Source organism: Dendrobates tinctorius, unplaced genomic scaffold (assembly GCF_039654945.1).
Source record: "Dendrobates tinctorius isolate UK_male_01 unplaced genomic scaffold, ASM3965494v1 ptg000232l, whole genome shotgun sequence".
Classification (NCBI taxonomy): domain Eukaryota; kingdom Metazoa; phylum Chordata; class Amphibia; order Anura; family Dendrobatidae; genus Dendrobates; species Dendrobates tinctorius.
In genome coordinates this window covers 11919210-11935885 of record NW_027361899.1, presented here as the reverse complement: position 1 = coordinate 11935885, position 16676 = coordinate 11919210, and the positions used below count along the sequence as shown (strand labels likewise).

At 46.8% G+C, this 16676-nt stretch overlaps 1 protein-coding gene across 1 annotated transcript in view; it reads left to right on the top strand.

The window, feature by feature from the left end:
- Positions 1–16676, top strand: part of LOC141060147 (uncharacterized) — a 142051-nt gene that overhangs the window by 119394 nt on the left and 5981 nt on the right. Inside the window, 4 exon segments of the mRNA XM_073556426.1 lie at positions 15033–15143; positions 15256–15423; positions 15507–15630; positions 15746–15843. Coding sequence (XP_073412527.1) covers positions 15033–15143; positions 15256–15423; positions 15507–15630; positions 15746–15843 — 501 coding nt within the window.

Here is a 16676-nt window from a genome sequence, read left to right as displayed (position 1 = left end):
GCATGGTCCCCCTCACCCCCCTTTCCTAGTATGTAAGGTCCCACTCACCCCCCTTTCCTAGTATGCAAGGTCCCACTCACCCCCCTTTCCTGGTATGTATGGTCCCATCACCCCCGTTTCCTGGTATGCATGGTCCCCTCCCCCTTTGCTGGTATGCATGGTCCCGTCACCCCCTTTTCCTGGTATGCATGGTCCCCCTCACCCCGCTTTCCTGGTATGCATGGTCCCCCTCACCCCGCTTTCCTGGCATGCATGGTCACCCTCACCCCTTTCCTGGTACCGCATGGTCCCCCTCACTCCCCTTTTGCTGGTATGTATGGTCCCCCTCACCTCCCTTTCCTGGTATGCATGGTCCCCCTCACCCCCCTTTCCTGTTATGCATGGTCCCCCTCACCCCCCTTTCCTGGTATGCATGGTCCCCCTCACCCCGCTTTCCTGGCATGCATGGTCACCCTCACCCCCTTTCCTGGTACGCATGGTCCCCCTCACTCCCCTTTTGCTGGTATGTATGGTCCCCCTCACCCCCCTTTCCTAGTATGCAAGGTCCCCCTCACCCCCCTTTCCTGATATGCATGGTCCCGTCACCCCCCTTTCCTGGTATGCATGGTCCCCCTCACTCCCCTTTTGCTGGTATGTATGGTCCCCCTCACCCCCCTTTCCTAGTATGCAAGGTCCCACTCACCCCCCTTTCCTGATATGCATGGTCCCCCTCACCCCCCTTTCCTGATATGCATGGTCCCGTCACCCCCCTTTCCTGGTATGCTCGGTCCCCTCACCCCCCCTTTGCTGGTATGCATGGTCCCCTCACCCCCTTTTCCTGGCATGCATGGTCCCCCTCACCCCCCTTTCCTGATATGCATGGTCCCCCTCACCCCCCTTTCCTGATATGCATGGTCCCGTCACCCCCCTTTCCTGGTATGCATGGTCCCCTCACCCCCCCTTGCTGGTATGCATGGTCCCCTCACCCCCTTTTCCTGGCATGCATGGTCCCCCTCACCCCCCTTTCCTGATATGCATGGTCCCCCTCACCCCCCAATCCTGATATGCATGGTCCCGTCACCCCCCTTTGCTGGTATGCATGGTCCCCTCACCCCCCTTTGCTGTTATGCATGGTCCCCTCACCCCCTTTTCCCGGTATGAATGGTCCCCCTCACCCCCCCTTTCCTGGTATACATGGTCCCCCTCACCCCTAGGAAACTGCAGACATTAAAAAAAAAACATTTATACTCACCCATCTTTCCTGTGGTCCAGCGCTGTCCCGTTCTGCCAGAGGCTGGGGGAGGAGTGTGGCACTGGCGCCGGAGTACACGCATGCCCATACTGCACTGTCCGGCGCCATTTTCCTGAAGACACACTGCAAATGAGAATATGTAAGCAGTTGGGAAAGTGGGAGAACTACATTATACTTTAAATGGGGAGAGAGGAGTATTTCATTTTAAGGGTGTGCATATGAATAGGTCCCTGGAGTTGGGGTTCTTTATTTTACTGCAAGGGTGTTGTGTGTATGAATCACATACTTAAGAGCCATAGAGCAGTATATTCACTTATACCCAATTTTGTAAAATGACATCCCCCTTAATTAAAAAATATTAAATAAACCCCTTTTAATATATTAAAATAACACCCCTCCACCCCTGGAGTATAATAATAAAATAACGCCCCCACCCCTGGGGTATAACAATAAAGTAATGTCTCCACCCCTGGGGTATATTCAGATTCAAATTCAAAGAGCTTTATTGGCAGGACTAAATACACATTAGTTTTGCCAAAGCAAGTGTACAGAAGGGAATAGGGATAGGGGCTGTAGGAAAGTTGGATGGGGGCAGATCCAGGATGGGGCTATTGAAGTCCATGGCATAGGGAAGGTGGATGGGGGGATGGGGCAGATCCAGGGTGGGGGCCATAGAAGTCCATGGCATATCATAGTTCTCTTTCTCGCAGTCTATGGCATTCGTTCACATATTGCGCTGCTATCTCCACTGCTCTCTCTTCTTCCCCCAGCAGGATATTTGTTTTCTCTTCCTCCTTCATGGTGATGAAATCCGGGAAGAGATGTGAGAGTCTCCTGAAGTGAGTGTCCCTCACTGCTGAGTACTTGGAGCAGTGTAGCAGGAAGTGGGTCTCATCCTCCAGGGCCTCCTGGTCACAGTGTTGGCACAGTCTTTCCTCCCTGGGCTTGTAGCTCTGCTTGTGTCGGCCGGATTCGATGGCCAGACTGTGGGCACTGAGTCTATACCGGCTCAGGATCTTGCGGTCTTTGGGGTCCTGGAGTTTCTCCAGGTATGGAGCCAGTCTGTAGTCTCTCTGTAGACTCCGGTACATGGTCAGTTTCTGTGAGCTGATGATGTCGTTCTTCCAGTCACTTACGTACCTCTCTTACGTATAATAATAATAATAATTAATAATAATTTTATTTCTATAGCGCCAACATATTCCGCAGCATATTACATTATAGAGGGGACTTGTACAGACAAAAGACATTACAGCATAACAATAAACACTCGCCGGCGATGGGAGACACGGGGGCAGAATGGAGACACGGGGACAGGATGGGAGACACTGGGGTAGGATGGGAGAAACGAGGGCAGAATTCAGACAGGAGGAAGGATTGGAGACACAGGACAGAATGGAGACACGGGGGAGGATGGGAGACCCAGGGGGCAGGATGGAGACATGGGGGGGGCAGGATGGCAGACACAGGGACAGAATGTAGACACAGGGGAAAGATGGAGACATGGAATCAGGATGGGAGACGGGGCAGAATGGAGAAAAGGGGGCAGGATGAGAGACACGGGGAAGAATGGGAGACGGGGCCGAATGGAGACATGGGAGCAGGATTGGAGACAGATGGGGCAGGATCATGGGGCAGGATGGAGACAGATGGTGTAGGATCATGGGGCAGGATGGATATGATGGACACAGATAGGGCAGGATCATGGGACAGATGGGGTAGGATCATGGGACAGATGGGGCAGGATGGGGAGATCATATAGGACAGGATGGGACATCACATGGGGGCAGGATGGGAGAATATATGGCTGGAGCCAGGAATGAGACACACGGGGCCTGGATGGGGATATTATTACTATAGTGGCTAATTAAGTGATATTATTAACTGTAATGATGCATTTATTTTATTTTTTGAGGATACTGTTTTAAATGGTGGTTGTGGTCCTGTTACTGTGTAGAGCAACACTGTCGCTTTTCTTTCTTCATCTGGTGTAGTTTAGAATTTGGGGAAAAATAAGTAATGTGTTTGCAAGCAGTGCTCTAGATAACGGTGTTATTTTCTGCAGAGACGAACCCTGGCTGGAAGAAGTGACGGCAGTCTGTGCTGGATGAAGATGAAAAGCAAGATGAAGGACTTCACCTAGAGATGTCACTGGTGAGTCAGTGTGTTACCTATACACTGACACTACAGGGTGGGCCATTTATATGGATATACCTAAATAAAATGGGAATGGTTGGTGACCCAGATCGGTGAGCTGAATTTGCAGAATGGGCAAGACAAAAATTGGAATAGGACCCTCAGTTAATAATAATAATAATAATAATAATAATAATAATAATAATTTTTATTTATATAGCGCCAACATATTCCGCAGCACTTTACAATTAAGCGGGGACATGTACAGACAATAAATTCAATACAAGTTAAGACAATTCAAACAATGACATTAGGAGTGAGGTCCCTGCTCGCAAGCTTACAATCTACAAGGAAATGGGGGGACACAGTAGGTGAGAAATGCTTGTTAATTCAGGTCTGGCAATTATAATAGGGATTTTCATATAAAGCTGCATGATCCGGTCATCAGCCCGTGTGTTTAAGTGCAATAGACAAGTATCAAGTGCAGTTATCATGTGCATGAAGGGTGTGGAGACAGATGAATAGTAGGGTGCAGATTCAGAATAATATTTGGAAGGAGGGAACAGGGCAAAGTTAGCTTGCTGAGTAGTTGATGTGATAGGCTTCTTTGAAGAGATGGGTTTTCAAAGCGCGCTTGAATAGGTCAGGGCTAGGTATCAGTCTGATCGTCTGGGGAAGTGCATTCCAGAGAGCTGGAGCAGCACGAGAGAAGTCTTGGAGACGGAGGTGCGAGGTTCGGATTACGGGGGATGTTAGTCTTAGGTCATTTGTAGAACGGAGGGCACGTGTAGGGCGATAGACAGAGATGAGAGAGGAGATATAAGGCGGTGCAGAACAGTGGAGAGCTTTGTGGGTGAGAGAGATAAGTTTATACTGGACCCTGTAGCGAATAGGTAGCCAGTGTAATGACTGGCATAAGATGGAGGCATCGGTGAAGCGGCTGGACAGAAATATGATCAGTTTACACAGAACATTATGTTCAGTGATGAGGCAAACTGTTTTGGGTGGGTCATTTATATGGATACACCTAAATAAAATGGGAATGGTGACAGTTTTCTTGCGTAGAGTGTCTTGCATTGAAATCTGCTGCAATGACCCGGGATGTCACCAGACATCAACACAATTTCTATCCGTTCCTCACGTGTTAACCTCTGTGACATGTCAATGGCTGTAAACAAAAAGAAACTTGTAAATAACTCATGAAAGAATAAGTTACGTGAAAACCAAGCACACCATTGTTTTTCTTGTGAAATTCTCAATAAGAAATGAACAAAAGCCCAGTACTTTAAAGGGAGCAAAAGGCGGTGACCCATGCAAATAAACCGCCATGGTAGTATTAGGTTCCACTCCATAAGCATATAAGAAAAGGAGAAGAAAAGGAGCGATCGAATCCAAGTAATATGTAAAAAATTATCACAATCTTTATTAAATGCAGGCACAGACAATATATATAAATAGCAAAATTGCATATAAACAAATTGACACCAATTTCAGGAAAGACAGGCAAAAGGGAGATGATAAATATCACCAAATGCACCCAAAGCCTGAGCCAAATTAGTATATAGAATACGCCAGCATAATCAAAAGCTAACACAAATGCCCATATTCCTTCTAAATACAGCCACAATAGTTTTGGAAAAGTTCCCTGAGGGCTGGCTAGCCAATATACAATCAGGCGGTATATGCCAGTGGCGGCAAGCTAAATCTGTGACATATTGTGAATTGCGAATATGCAAATAAAGTCCGTGGAGCCTCATTTAAGAGTCTCAAACACGGGACTAGCCAGATCTTCCTCCATGGAAGGACCCAGCCAAGGGGTGGCTCTTTTCGGAAAACCACCATTACCATCATATTAAGTGGCCCTTTAAGTCAATATCCAGATCTTTACGAGTTTACAGATATGACAAGGGAAATACCAAGGCCAGGTATCCATCCACAGACAGCTGTTTCGGGGTGTTGCCCCTCATCAGTGTGGAGTAGGATTCTAGCTAGGTGGGAGCAATGCCTAGTAGAGCAACATCACGAAACAATCACTGACCTCAGGGAGACCAGTCAAAGAAAACACTGTGACTGCCGGCAAAGGCGCTCAATCAGTGAAATCCTAGGTGCAATGCTCCCTGGGAAATACGAATATGCAAATAAAGTCCGTGGAGCCTCATTTAAGAGTCTCAAACACGTGAAAAGTTCCCTGAGGGCTGGCTAGCCAATATACAACCAGGCGGTATATGCCAGTGGCAGCAAGCTAAATCCGTGACATATTGTGAATTGCGTCATATAAGGCGCAAGATTATAAGAGAAAGAGGCTTACCAGGTGGTGCACAGGTACCCCAGACCGTGAGACGACCCCCGACGCATGTTTCGCGCTCAAACAAGGCACTTTCTCAAGGAGATTAAGGCTGAGATAAGCTAAAAGACCTTTTGCATCCATAGTAGCGGTCACGTGTATCATCATGTGACGCGTATGAACCAATAGAAACGGCCATAGGGGCGCATGTGCCTTGTGCTACCACCAGATCTTCTACCATGAAGCAGGCATCAGAGCGCACGCACGGGGAGATTAACCCCCGCACCTGCGTCCGAGGCTAAAAGACTCCGATTCCATGGGGATGACAACTGGGGAACACAGATCGCATGCTCGCAGCCAAGGGATAAGGACACAAATCAGTTATAGTACAAAACACTGGTGCATATGTAACAAAATTGCATATATGAACAAACACAATATTAGAAATATATAAAACACACAAATACATAACGGGTACAGAGCTGAGACCATAAGGTCAAGTAAGTGACAGAGGCATAATCAAATTATTTAAAAAGGGAATTATATATATTTATAGCTGCATACAATATGACACCAATATATATATATATATATATATATATATATATATATATATATATATATAAAATGTCCAAGAGTCAAAAATGGGGACACAATAGCAGATCTCCATCTGAAGTGATGTCTTCGCAGAAATTGCATATTAGCACGACTGCACAACTGGAACAAACAGCAGCAGCATGGTTCCCGAAATGTCCCATTAGTCCAAGACAGCCAACAATAATAAAAGGTAACTATAAAAATGAAAAAGACAAAGTTAAAAACAAATAGAATGCCCACGATAATGGGGAAGATATATACAACAGCGGATGCAGGAGAGACACAGCAACTATAAAAAGGAGGCAAACTGAGGGACTCATGAAGACCTTTGAGGGTCACTGTGTCCAGAGTGACAATCCATTTAGTTTCTCTTTGGGCCAGAATTTTCTTGTAGTTCCCAGCTCTAACCCCCAATTGGATGCAATCGATTCCTCTCACCATAAACATTTGTGAGTCACAATTATGAAACATCTTAAAATGGTGAGGGATAGTTTTGAGGGTAGAGAGGTCGGTCACCGTCTTGGCCGCACGAATGTCTCGCACGTGCTCACGCACCCTCACACGTAGTTCTTTTGACGTTAAACCAACATATATCATGGGGCACCCACATGTTGCATAATAAATGACATTGGTACTACCACATGATATGCGCTGGACAATCTGAAATTCTTTAGACCCATCCGAGGTGTGAAACGTAGAGCATCGCAGGACATTCGAGCAGGCAAAACAGTGGCCGCAAGGAATAGATCCAGCTATTGGGCCCCTAGAGCCAAACGGATTAGTGGGTGCTGAAACATAATGGCTCCGAATCCTAACAAGAAGATCTTTTAGGTTTTTAGACCTCCTAGAGGTCATCATAGGGCGATCTCCAATAGCCGAACGCAAAGATGGTTCAGAACTCAGAACAGCCCAATTTTTGGAGAGGATCCCCCTCATATGGTCCCACTCATGGTTAAAAGTTGAAATGAACCGAATGGGGCCAGCACAACCAGAAGTGCCCCCACCGTCTCCTCTGCCACCAGTGCCTGCCCGGGGATATAACAAATCCCTGCGTGCCGTTCTCCTCGCCCTGTCGTAGCCCCTCCCTATACACCTGTTGCTGTATCCTCGGTCCTGAAACCGTGTCCGCATATCACGGGCACGATTTTCAAATCTGTCATCACCAGTGGAGCAGATTCGCCTCATCCTGAGGAATTGACCGACCGGGACGGCTTTGATAGTAGAAAAGTTGTGCGCAGATTCAGCGTGTAACAAGGAGTTAACCAAAGTCAACTTTCTGTATGCGTCAGCCTGGATGTGGCGATCATGATCCACCTCCAGAGTAACGTCCAGAAAGTCGATAGATTTGAAATCATATTTAAAAGTAAGCCTGATGTTAAAATCATTAACATTAAGCCACGCCATGAACTCCTCGAGCTGCTGCACCGTCCCATCCCAAAAATATAATACATCATCAATATAGCAGTGCCAGCACAACACATGGGAACACGTAAAACACGAGTGTTTTATATATTTCTAATATTATGTTTGTTCATATATGCAATTTTGTTACATATGCACCAGTGTTTTGTACTATAAGTGATTTGTGTCCTTATCCCTCGGCTGCGCGCATGCGATCTGTGTCCCCCAGTTGTCTTCCCCATGGAATCAGCATCTTTTTAGCCTTGGACACAGGCGTGGGGGTTAATCTCTCCGTGCGTACGCTCTGATGCCTGACGCCTACTTCATGGTAGAGGACCTGGTGGTAGCACGGCGCATGCGCCACTATGGCTGTTTCTATTGGTTTATATGCGTCACATGACGATACACGTGACCGCTACTATGGATACAAAAGGTCCTTTAGCTTATCTCAGCCTTCATCTCCTTGAGAAAGCGCCTTGTTTGAGCATGAAACGCGCGTCGGGGGTTGTCTCACGGTCTGGGGTACCTGTGCACCACCTGGTAAGCCTCTTCCTCTTATAATCTTGCGCCTTATATGACGCAATTCACAATATGTCACGGATTTAGCTTGCCGCCACTGGCATATACCGCCTGATTGTATATTGGCTAGCCAGCCCTCAGGGAACTTTTCCAAAACTATTGTGGCTGTATTTAGAAGGAATATGGGCATTTGTGTTAGCTTTTGATTATACTGGCATATTCTATATACTAATTTGGCTCAGGTTTTGGGTGCATTTGGTGATATTTATCATCTCCCTTTTGCCTGTCTTTCCTGATATTGGTGTCAATTTCTTATATGCAATTTTGCTATTTATATATATCGTCTGTGCCTGCATTTAATAAAGATTGTGATAATTTTTTACATATTACTTGGATTCGATCGCTCCTTTTCTTCTCCTTTTCTGAAATTCTCAATAAGGTTGATGGGTCACATGACCCTCTTTCCATTGATAAAAATAATGTTGGATCCAAAATGGCGACTTCAAAATGGCCTCCATGGTCACCGCCCATCTTGAAAAGTCCCCCCCCCATATACTAATGTGCCACCAACAGGAAGTTGATATTACCGACCGTTCCCATTTTATTTAGGTGTATCCGTATAAATGACCCACCCTGTATACCCTGTACACTATATACAGAGCTCCTGTGTACAATGTCACCAGTGATATTACCTGTACACAGACACTGCATACTAAGTACAGAGCTCCTGTGTATAATGGCAATAGGGTGATATTAGTATTGTGTTTTTTTTATTACTGATCAGTAGTATTGCAGTATTCAGTCACCATGTGGTGGTAATATGTGGTCCGGCCATGGGGTGGCGGTATTTGTTCCTTGTATGTGCTATTATTTGGTCACTATGTGGCGCCAGGAAAGGTCAGAGAGAGAGCAGAGTACGCCTGCGCAGGAGCGCGATGCCGGGGAGCTATGAGTCAAGCAGGAGGGCAGTGTTGCAAGAAGATGGGATGCGTCAGACCCAGACCTGCGACACCCTGGACCGGACCCCCCCAGCCAGGTGAGTGTAATAAAACTTATTTTTCTTCACTTGCAGGTCAGATCAGGGTCTTATCTACAGCTTTAGGCTAAGTGCACACGTAGCAGAAAAATTCTGCTCAAAAACCTGACTCCCTTCCCAGAAACCGCACCTTTTCTGTCTTCGCGTTTTCCGCGTGTTTTCGTTGCGGTTTTTGCGCGGTTTTGATGCGTTTTTTTCCGGCGCATTTTCAAAACGCATTGAACAAGCCAGAAACGCGGAAAAATCCGCGAAATTAATGAGCATGCTGCGTTTTTTACCGCAATGCGTTTTTTTTCGTGGTAAAAAATGCATCAATGTGCACAAAAAGTGCAAAATGCATAGAAATGAATGGGAAGCTTCTTTATCACATTTTTTCCCGCTGAATTTTTGGCAAATCCGCGGGAAAAAAACGCTGTGTGTGAACACAGCCTTATAGTATGCTGTATATAAGCCCTGAAATGCGGTGACCGCATCTTATAGCGGCCAAAACTGCTGACAGGTTCCCTTTAACCCCTTCATGACCAGAGGGATTTTCATTTTTGTGTTTCCATTTTTCACTCCCCTTCTTCCCAGAGCCGTACCTTTTTTTTTATTTTTTTTTCCCTCACTATGGCCGTGTGAAGGCTTATTTTTTTTTTTTTTGCAGGACGAGTTGTACTTTTGAACTACATCATTGGTTTTATCATACTGTGTACTGGAAAACGGGAAACAATTCAAAGTGCAGTGAAATTGCAAAAAAAAAAAAAGTGCAATCCCACAGTTGTTTTTTTTGTTTGGCTTTTTTTTTTACTATGTTCACTAAATGCTAAAACTGCCCTGCCATTATGATTCTCCGGGTCATTACAAGTTCATAGACCCCAAACATGTCTGGGTTCTTTTTTATTTACGTGGTTAAAAAAAATTCTAAACTTTGTTAAAAAAAAAAATGGCGCCATTTTCTGATCCCCGCCTCTATTTTTCGTGATCTCGGGTTATTTTTTGCGTGCCGAGCGGGCGTTTTTAATGATGCTATATTGGTGCAGCCAATTCTGGCAATTTGACTTTTTTTCTCGCTACGCCGTTTAGCGATCGGGTTAATCCTTTTTTTATTGATAGATCGGGCGATTCTGAACGCGGCGATACCTAATATGTGTACGGTATTTTTTTTGTTATTTTATTTTGAATGGGGCAAAAGCGGGGGGGGGGGGATTTGAACTTTTATATTTTTTTAAAACATTTTCTTTCTTTACTTTTGGCATGTTTCAATAGTCTCCATGAGAGCCTAGAAGCTGCCACAACCCGATCGGCTCTGCTACATACAATGATCAGATCGCCTCTACGTAGCAGAATACCTCACTTGCTGTGAGCATCGACCTCCGGGGGGCGACGTTCATAGCAAGACGGCAGTGACGACCATAGAGGTCTCCAGGAGACTTCTGGTTCTCGAGCCAGCACACCTCATAAAGCGACAGCGGTCAGAGAGAAAACTGAACGTCCCGTAGACGCTGCTGGGTCTTTGTTGTATCCCACTGACTGCAGGACCTTTGGTGAGGTCATGGTCATGTGATCAGTCAGAGGGGAGGAGTAAAGCAGTTGCACTTCCTGTCATGTGACATCAAAGGTCCTACACCGGTAGCATTTAGTACTTGACTGATCACATGACTGTGACATCACCGCAGGTCCTGTGTCCACCAGGAGGAGACATCAGCGGAGCAGCGCCCGGTCCGGTACGTGACACTTGTAGTCGCTGATCTTCTTCCCTTGTTTATTATAGTGCGGTGGTGATATACGAGACGTATCTAGGTATATACACTGCAGTGCGATATTATATACCCTCCTCAACATTGAAATTGCAACACCAAAAAGGCAAAGTCGTGGGATTGTGCAAATGACGGGATGGAGACAGCAATGATCTGGATGGTGAACGTTGGTGGACAGCCATTTTCAGGTCTCTCCAGAGATGCTCCATTGGGTTTAGGTCAGGGCTCTGGCTGGGCCAGTCAGGAATGGTCACAGAGTTGTTCTGAAGCCGCTCCTTTGTTATTTTAGCTGTGTGCTTAGGGTCATTATCTTGTTGGAAGGTGAAGCTTCGGCCAAGTCTGAGGTCCAGAGCACTCTGGAAGAGGTTTTCATCCAGGGTATCTCTGTACTTGGCTGCCTTCATGTTTCTTTCATTTGCAACCAGTCGTCCTGTCCCTGCAGCTGAAAAACACCCCCATAGCATGATGCTGCCACCACCATGTTTCACTGTGGGGATTGTATTGGGCAGGTGATGAGCAGTGCCTGGTTTTCTCCACACATACCACTTAGAATTATCACCAAAAAGTTCTATCTTCATCTCATCAGTCCAGAGAATCTTATTTCTCATAGTCTGGGAGTCCTTCATGTGTTTTTAGTAAACTCTATGCGTGCTTTCATATGTCTGGCACTGAGGAGAGGCTTCCATTGGGCCATTCTGCTATAAAAGCCTGACTGGTGGAGGGCTGCAGTGATAGGTGACTTTATGGAACTTTATCCCATCTCCCTACTGCATCTGTGAGACTCAGCCACAGTGATCTTGGGGTTCTTCTTTACCTCTCTCACCAAGGCTCTTCTCCCACAATTGCTCAGTTTGGCTGGACTGCCAGGTCTAGGAAGACTTCTGGTGGTCTCAAACGTCTTCCATTTAAGGATTATGGAGGCCACTGTGCTCTTAGGAACCTTGAGTACTGCAGAAATTCTTTTGTAACCTTGGCCAGATCTGTGCCTTGCCACAATTCTGTCTCTGAGCTCCTTGGCCAGTTCCTTTGGCCTCATGATTCTCATTTGGTCTGACATGCACTGTGAGGTCTTATATAGACAGGTGTGCGCCTTTACAAATCAAGTCCTATCAGTGTAATTAAACAAAGCTGGACTCCAGTGTACCAGAGTAAAACCATCTCAAGGAGGATCACAAGGAAATGGACAGCAAGTGACTTACATATGAGTGTCTGAGCAAAGGGTCTGAATACTTATGACTAGAGATGAGCGACTTTGCCTTTTTTAGTGTCGAGTCGGGTTTCATGAAACCCAATTTTCTCAAAAGTCAAGTCAAACGAAATCGGCCGACTATCGGGAAAAGTCGAAGGTCCGAATGAAACACGAAACCCAATGCAAGTCAATGGGGAAGCAAAGTCGGCAGGGAGTGGAGGACAGTAAACACACCTACATGCCGGACCGCTTTTTTAAAGTGCGCGAAATCTCTCTCTCTCGTGTCATCTCGTTGCCCACAGTGTACGTCCTTGCTCAGTGGCTGAAAAAAGTCACTTGCAAGCAAGGATATCCAACATTGGCGCTCGTTTTGCCGACCGCATGGCCGACTTCACGCTGTGGTCGGGTTTTGGTCGGGGAAACCCAACTTTGCCATAAGTCGGCGACTTATGATTCTGGCCGACCTGTTTCGCTCAACTCTACTTATGACCATGTGATATTTCAGTTTTTCTTAATAAATTTGCAAAAATTTCTACATTTTAGTTTTTCGGTCAAGATGGGGTGCAGAGTGTACATTAATGAGAAAAAAATGAACTTTTTTGAATTTACCAAATGGCTGCAATGAAATAAAGAATGAAAAATTGAAAGGGGTCTGAATACTTTCTGTACCCACTGTAGGACACAGTGTCGGCATTACAGCCTATTGGTCACAAGTAGTAGATGAGGCGAGCTGCCGAGGACTATGTAAGAAAGAAGCACCCCAAATACTGGTAAATCCAGGCAGACCCTTACCCATCATGTAACACCAAGAGGAGGCGTCTGATTGGCTCCAGTTTTTTCTGCAGCCGGACAATGACCCCCAACATCTAGCCAATGTCATTAATAACAAGGAGTCCTGGGAGTGATGATCCGGCCTCACAGAGCCCTGATCTCACATCATCCCGTCTGTCTGGGATCACATGAAGAGACAGAAGGACCCGCACAAGATTCATACACAGGAGATCTGGGGTCAGGTCTCCAAGATGTTTGGCATAACCTCCTGCCGAGATCCTCCATAACCTGTGTACCAGTGATGAGAAGGAGTGATGGAGGAGATGGGTGGTCACCAGATACTGATGATGGAGGCGACGGGCGGTCACCAGATACTGATGATGGAGGCGACGGGCGGTCACCAGATACTGATGATGGAGGCGACAGGTGATCACCAGATACTGATGATGGAGGCGACAGGTGGTCACCAGATACTGATGGTGGAGGCAACAGGTGATCACCAGATACTGATGATGGAGGCGACGGGTGGTCACCAGATACTGATGATGGAGGCGACAGGTGGTCACCAGATACTGATGATGGAGGCGACGGGCGGTCACCAGATACTGATGATGGAGGCGACGGGCGGTCACCAGATACTGATGGTGGAGGCGACGGGCGGTCACCAGATACTGATGGTGGAGGCGACGGGCGGTCACCAGATACTGATGGTGGAGGCGAAGGGCAGTCACCAGATACTGATGATGGAGGCGAAGGGCAGTCACCAGATACTGATGATGGAAGCGACGGGCGGTCACCAGATACTGATGATGGAGGTGACGCGCGGTCACCAGATACTGATGATGGAGGCGACGGGCGGTCACCAGATACTGATGATGGAGGCGACGGGCGGTCACCAGATACTGATGATGGAGGCGACAGGTGATCACCAGATACTGATGATGGAGGCGACAGGTGGTCACCAGATACTGATGGTGGAGGCAACAGGTGATCACCAGATACTGATGATGGAGGCGACGGGTGGTCACCAGATACTGATGATGGAGGCGACAGGTGGTCACCAGATACTGATGATGGAGGCGACGGGCGGTCACCAGATACTGATGATGGAGGCGACGGGCGGTCACCAGATACTGATGGTGGAGGCGACGGGCGGTCACCAGATACTGATGGTGGAGGCGACGGGCGGTCACCAGATACTGATGGTGGAGGCGAAGGGCAGTCACCAGATACTGATGATGGAGGCGAAGGGCAGTCACCAGATACTGATGATGGAAGCGACGGGCGGTCACCAGATACTGATGATGGAGGTGACGCGCGGTCACCAGATACTGATGATGGAGGCGACGGGCGGTCACCAGATACTGATGATGGAGGCGACGGGCGGTCACCAGATACTGATGATGGAGGCGACGGGCGGTCACCAGATACTGATGATGGAGGCGACGGGCGGTCACCAGATACTGATGATGGAGGCGACGGGCGGTCACCAGATACTGATGATGGAGGCGACGGGCGGTCACCAGATACTGATGATGGAGGCGACGGGCGGTCACCAGATACTGATGATGGAGGCGACGGGTGGACACCAGATACTGATGATGGAGGAGACAGGATGGTCACCAGATACTGATGATGGAGGCGACGGGCGGTCACCAGATACTGATGATGGAGGCGAAGGGATTCACTTTACATTGTGTTAATTGATAAAAATAAACTATTAACACTTTTATTCCTTTAATGAATTTTTACGCTGCATTGTTTTGTCATACCCTCAGAGTAAGACTGCACAGTACTGTGTTTGCAAATATGTGTATAGATAAGATATGAGTGTATATATAATGTAAATTATGGTATGATGCTTTAGGGGTTATTTACAGTTTTGCCGTATGAGGCCTTCACGGCTGTAAAGACTAAAGAAACTAGAAGCAAAGAAAGTTGAATGCCCGATTTTACTTGTCTGATATGGGATCTGATTTTTAAGTTCTGGACTGTTGTAAAGTTTTGCATTGGGGATTTGCTTTCTCGTTATTATCTTTTATGGAACATATTTATTCAAATGTGATTAACCACTGTCTCCTCCTTGTTCCCTCAGGTTCCTTATGGTCAGGACTCCTTTCCTTTAATAGACGATGGTCCTCTCCATCAGTGACCCCCCGAGGATGGAGCAGGACAGAGACCACATGGCGGCTCGGATATTAGACCTCACCCTGGAGATAATCTACTGGATCACTGGAGAGGTGAGAGCTTCACATCACATCACTCTGATCTCTCGGAATAAAGCAGGGAAATGACGGGAAAGGTGAAGGATTCTTGGCCTCTGTGTAGTGATCGGCGTCTCCCCATACACAGGATCACACAATAGTGAAGACGTCGTCTGGGGAGTGTGTGACCCCCCGTGTGTCAGGAGGGCGGAGCCGGACCCCGAGTGACATCACCGAGCCTCCACCTCATTCACTGATCCATGAGCAGAAGATCCTAGAACTGACCAATAGGATCACTGAGCTGCTGAGCGGAGAGGTGAGCGCTGCCAGGAATGCTGGGACATTATACAGTAACGCCGGGGGAGGGGTCTGCTAATGACGGGTCATTGTGTGTGTCAGGTTCCTATAAGGTGTCAGGACGTCACCGTCTATTTCTCCATGGAGGAGTGGGAGTATATAGAAGGACACCAGGATCTGTACAAGGGCGCCATGATGGAGGATCACCGGTGCATCACATCTCCGGGTAAGAGGAGACCTTCCTGGGGTGTAGAGAACAGGTCTGAGAGTCGTCTAGATTCCCCATCATCTGCTCATCACATATAGACAATGTATTCAGTCACTGCGGTTATCTCCTATAGATGGATCCAGTCCGAGAAATCCCCCGGAGAGATGTCCCAGTCCTCTATATTCCCAGGAGTGTTTGAAAAATGAAGAAATTGACCCTCTGGATCATCAGGTAGATGAGATTTCTGTCAATCCTCTACGTATTAAAGGGGTAGTCCGGGCATATAATTTTGATTACCTATCTATATGAATAATATGTGGTGGTCCGACACCAGGCACCCCAGCGATCAGCTGTTATTAGCTCTGGTGGTGGCCGGTCGTAAAGAGTGAATAGAGCAGGAACATCACAGCTCTGTTCAATGTGTAGCGGCCGCTGCGGAGAGCTGCAGATCAGCTCCTGTTATCTTACATATAGATAATCAATCTGATTGAGATCTGTGGAGTATGAAGCCAAATTATCATCCCAACCTGCTCAAGACCAGGCAATTTTTTTTTTCTTTTGCAGATTTGTTTTTATGAGCTCAAAAATTCATACTTGTTTTGGATATTCAAATTTTTGCATTTTTTCCATCCTATTTTTTGTAATAACCATAAATGACAAGTTACTGCCTTTTTTTCCCATTCCATAGCAATTATTTTTATGTAACGATGAGGGCGGCCGAGATTACAGAAAACCATTTCTACCTTCTCTATGTTCCTCACACCCGGCTCCCGCTCTGACACAATCTCGTGCTTCTGCTTACTCTGCACCAATGATTGAGAATGCCACTGTAGAGAATGGCTGTCCAATCTTTTGGCGTCTTTGGGCCACGTTGGAAAAGAAAAGTTGTCTTGGGCTAAACATTAAATACATAAACACTAATGAAAGCTGATGAGCAAAATATCGGGAAAAACACCACCATAGATACAGAACGTGAAGAACTGCTCACATAGTAGTCCTAATTATGCAGCGGCCCGTTCGGAGAGTTATATAAAATAGTCAAACAGGTCCCAAGTTTGTGATCA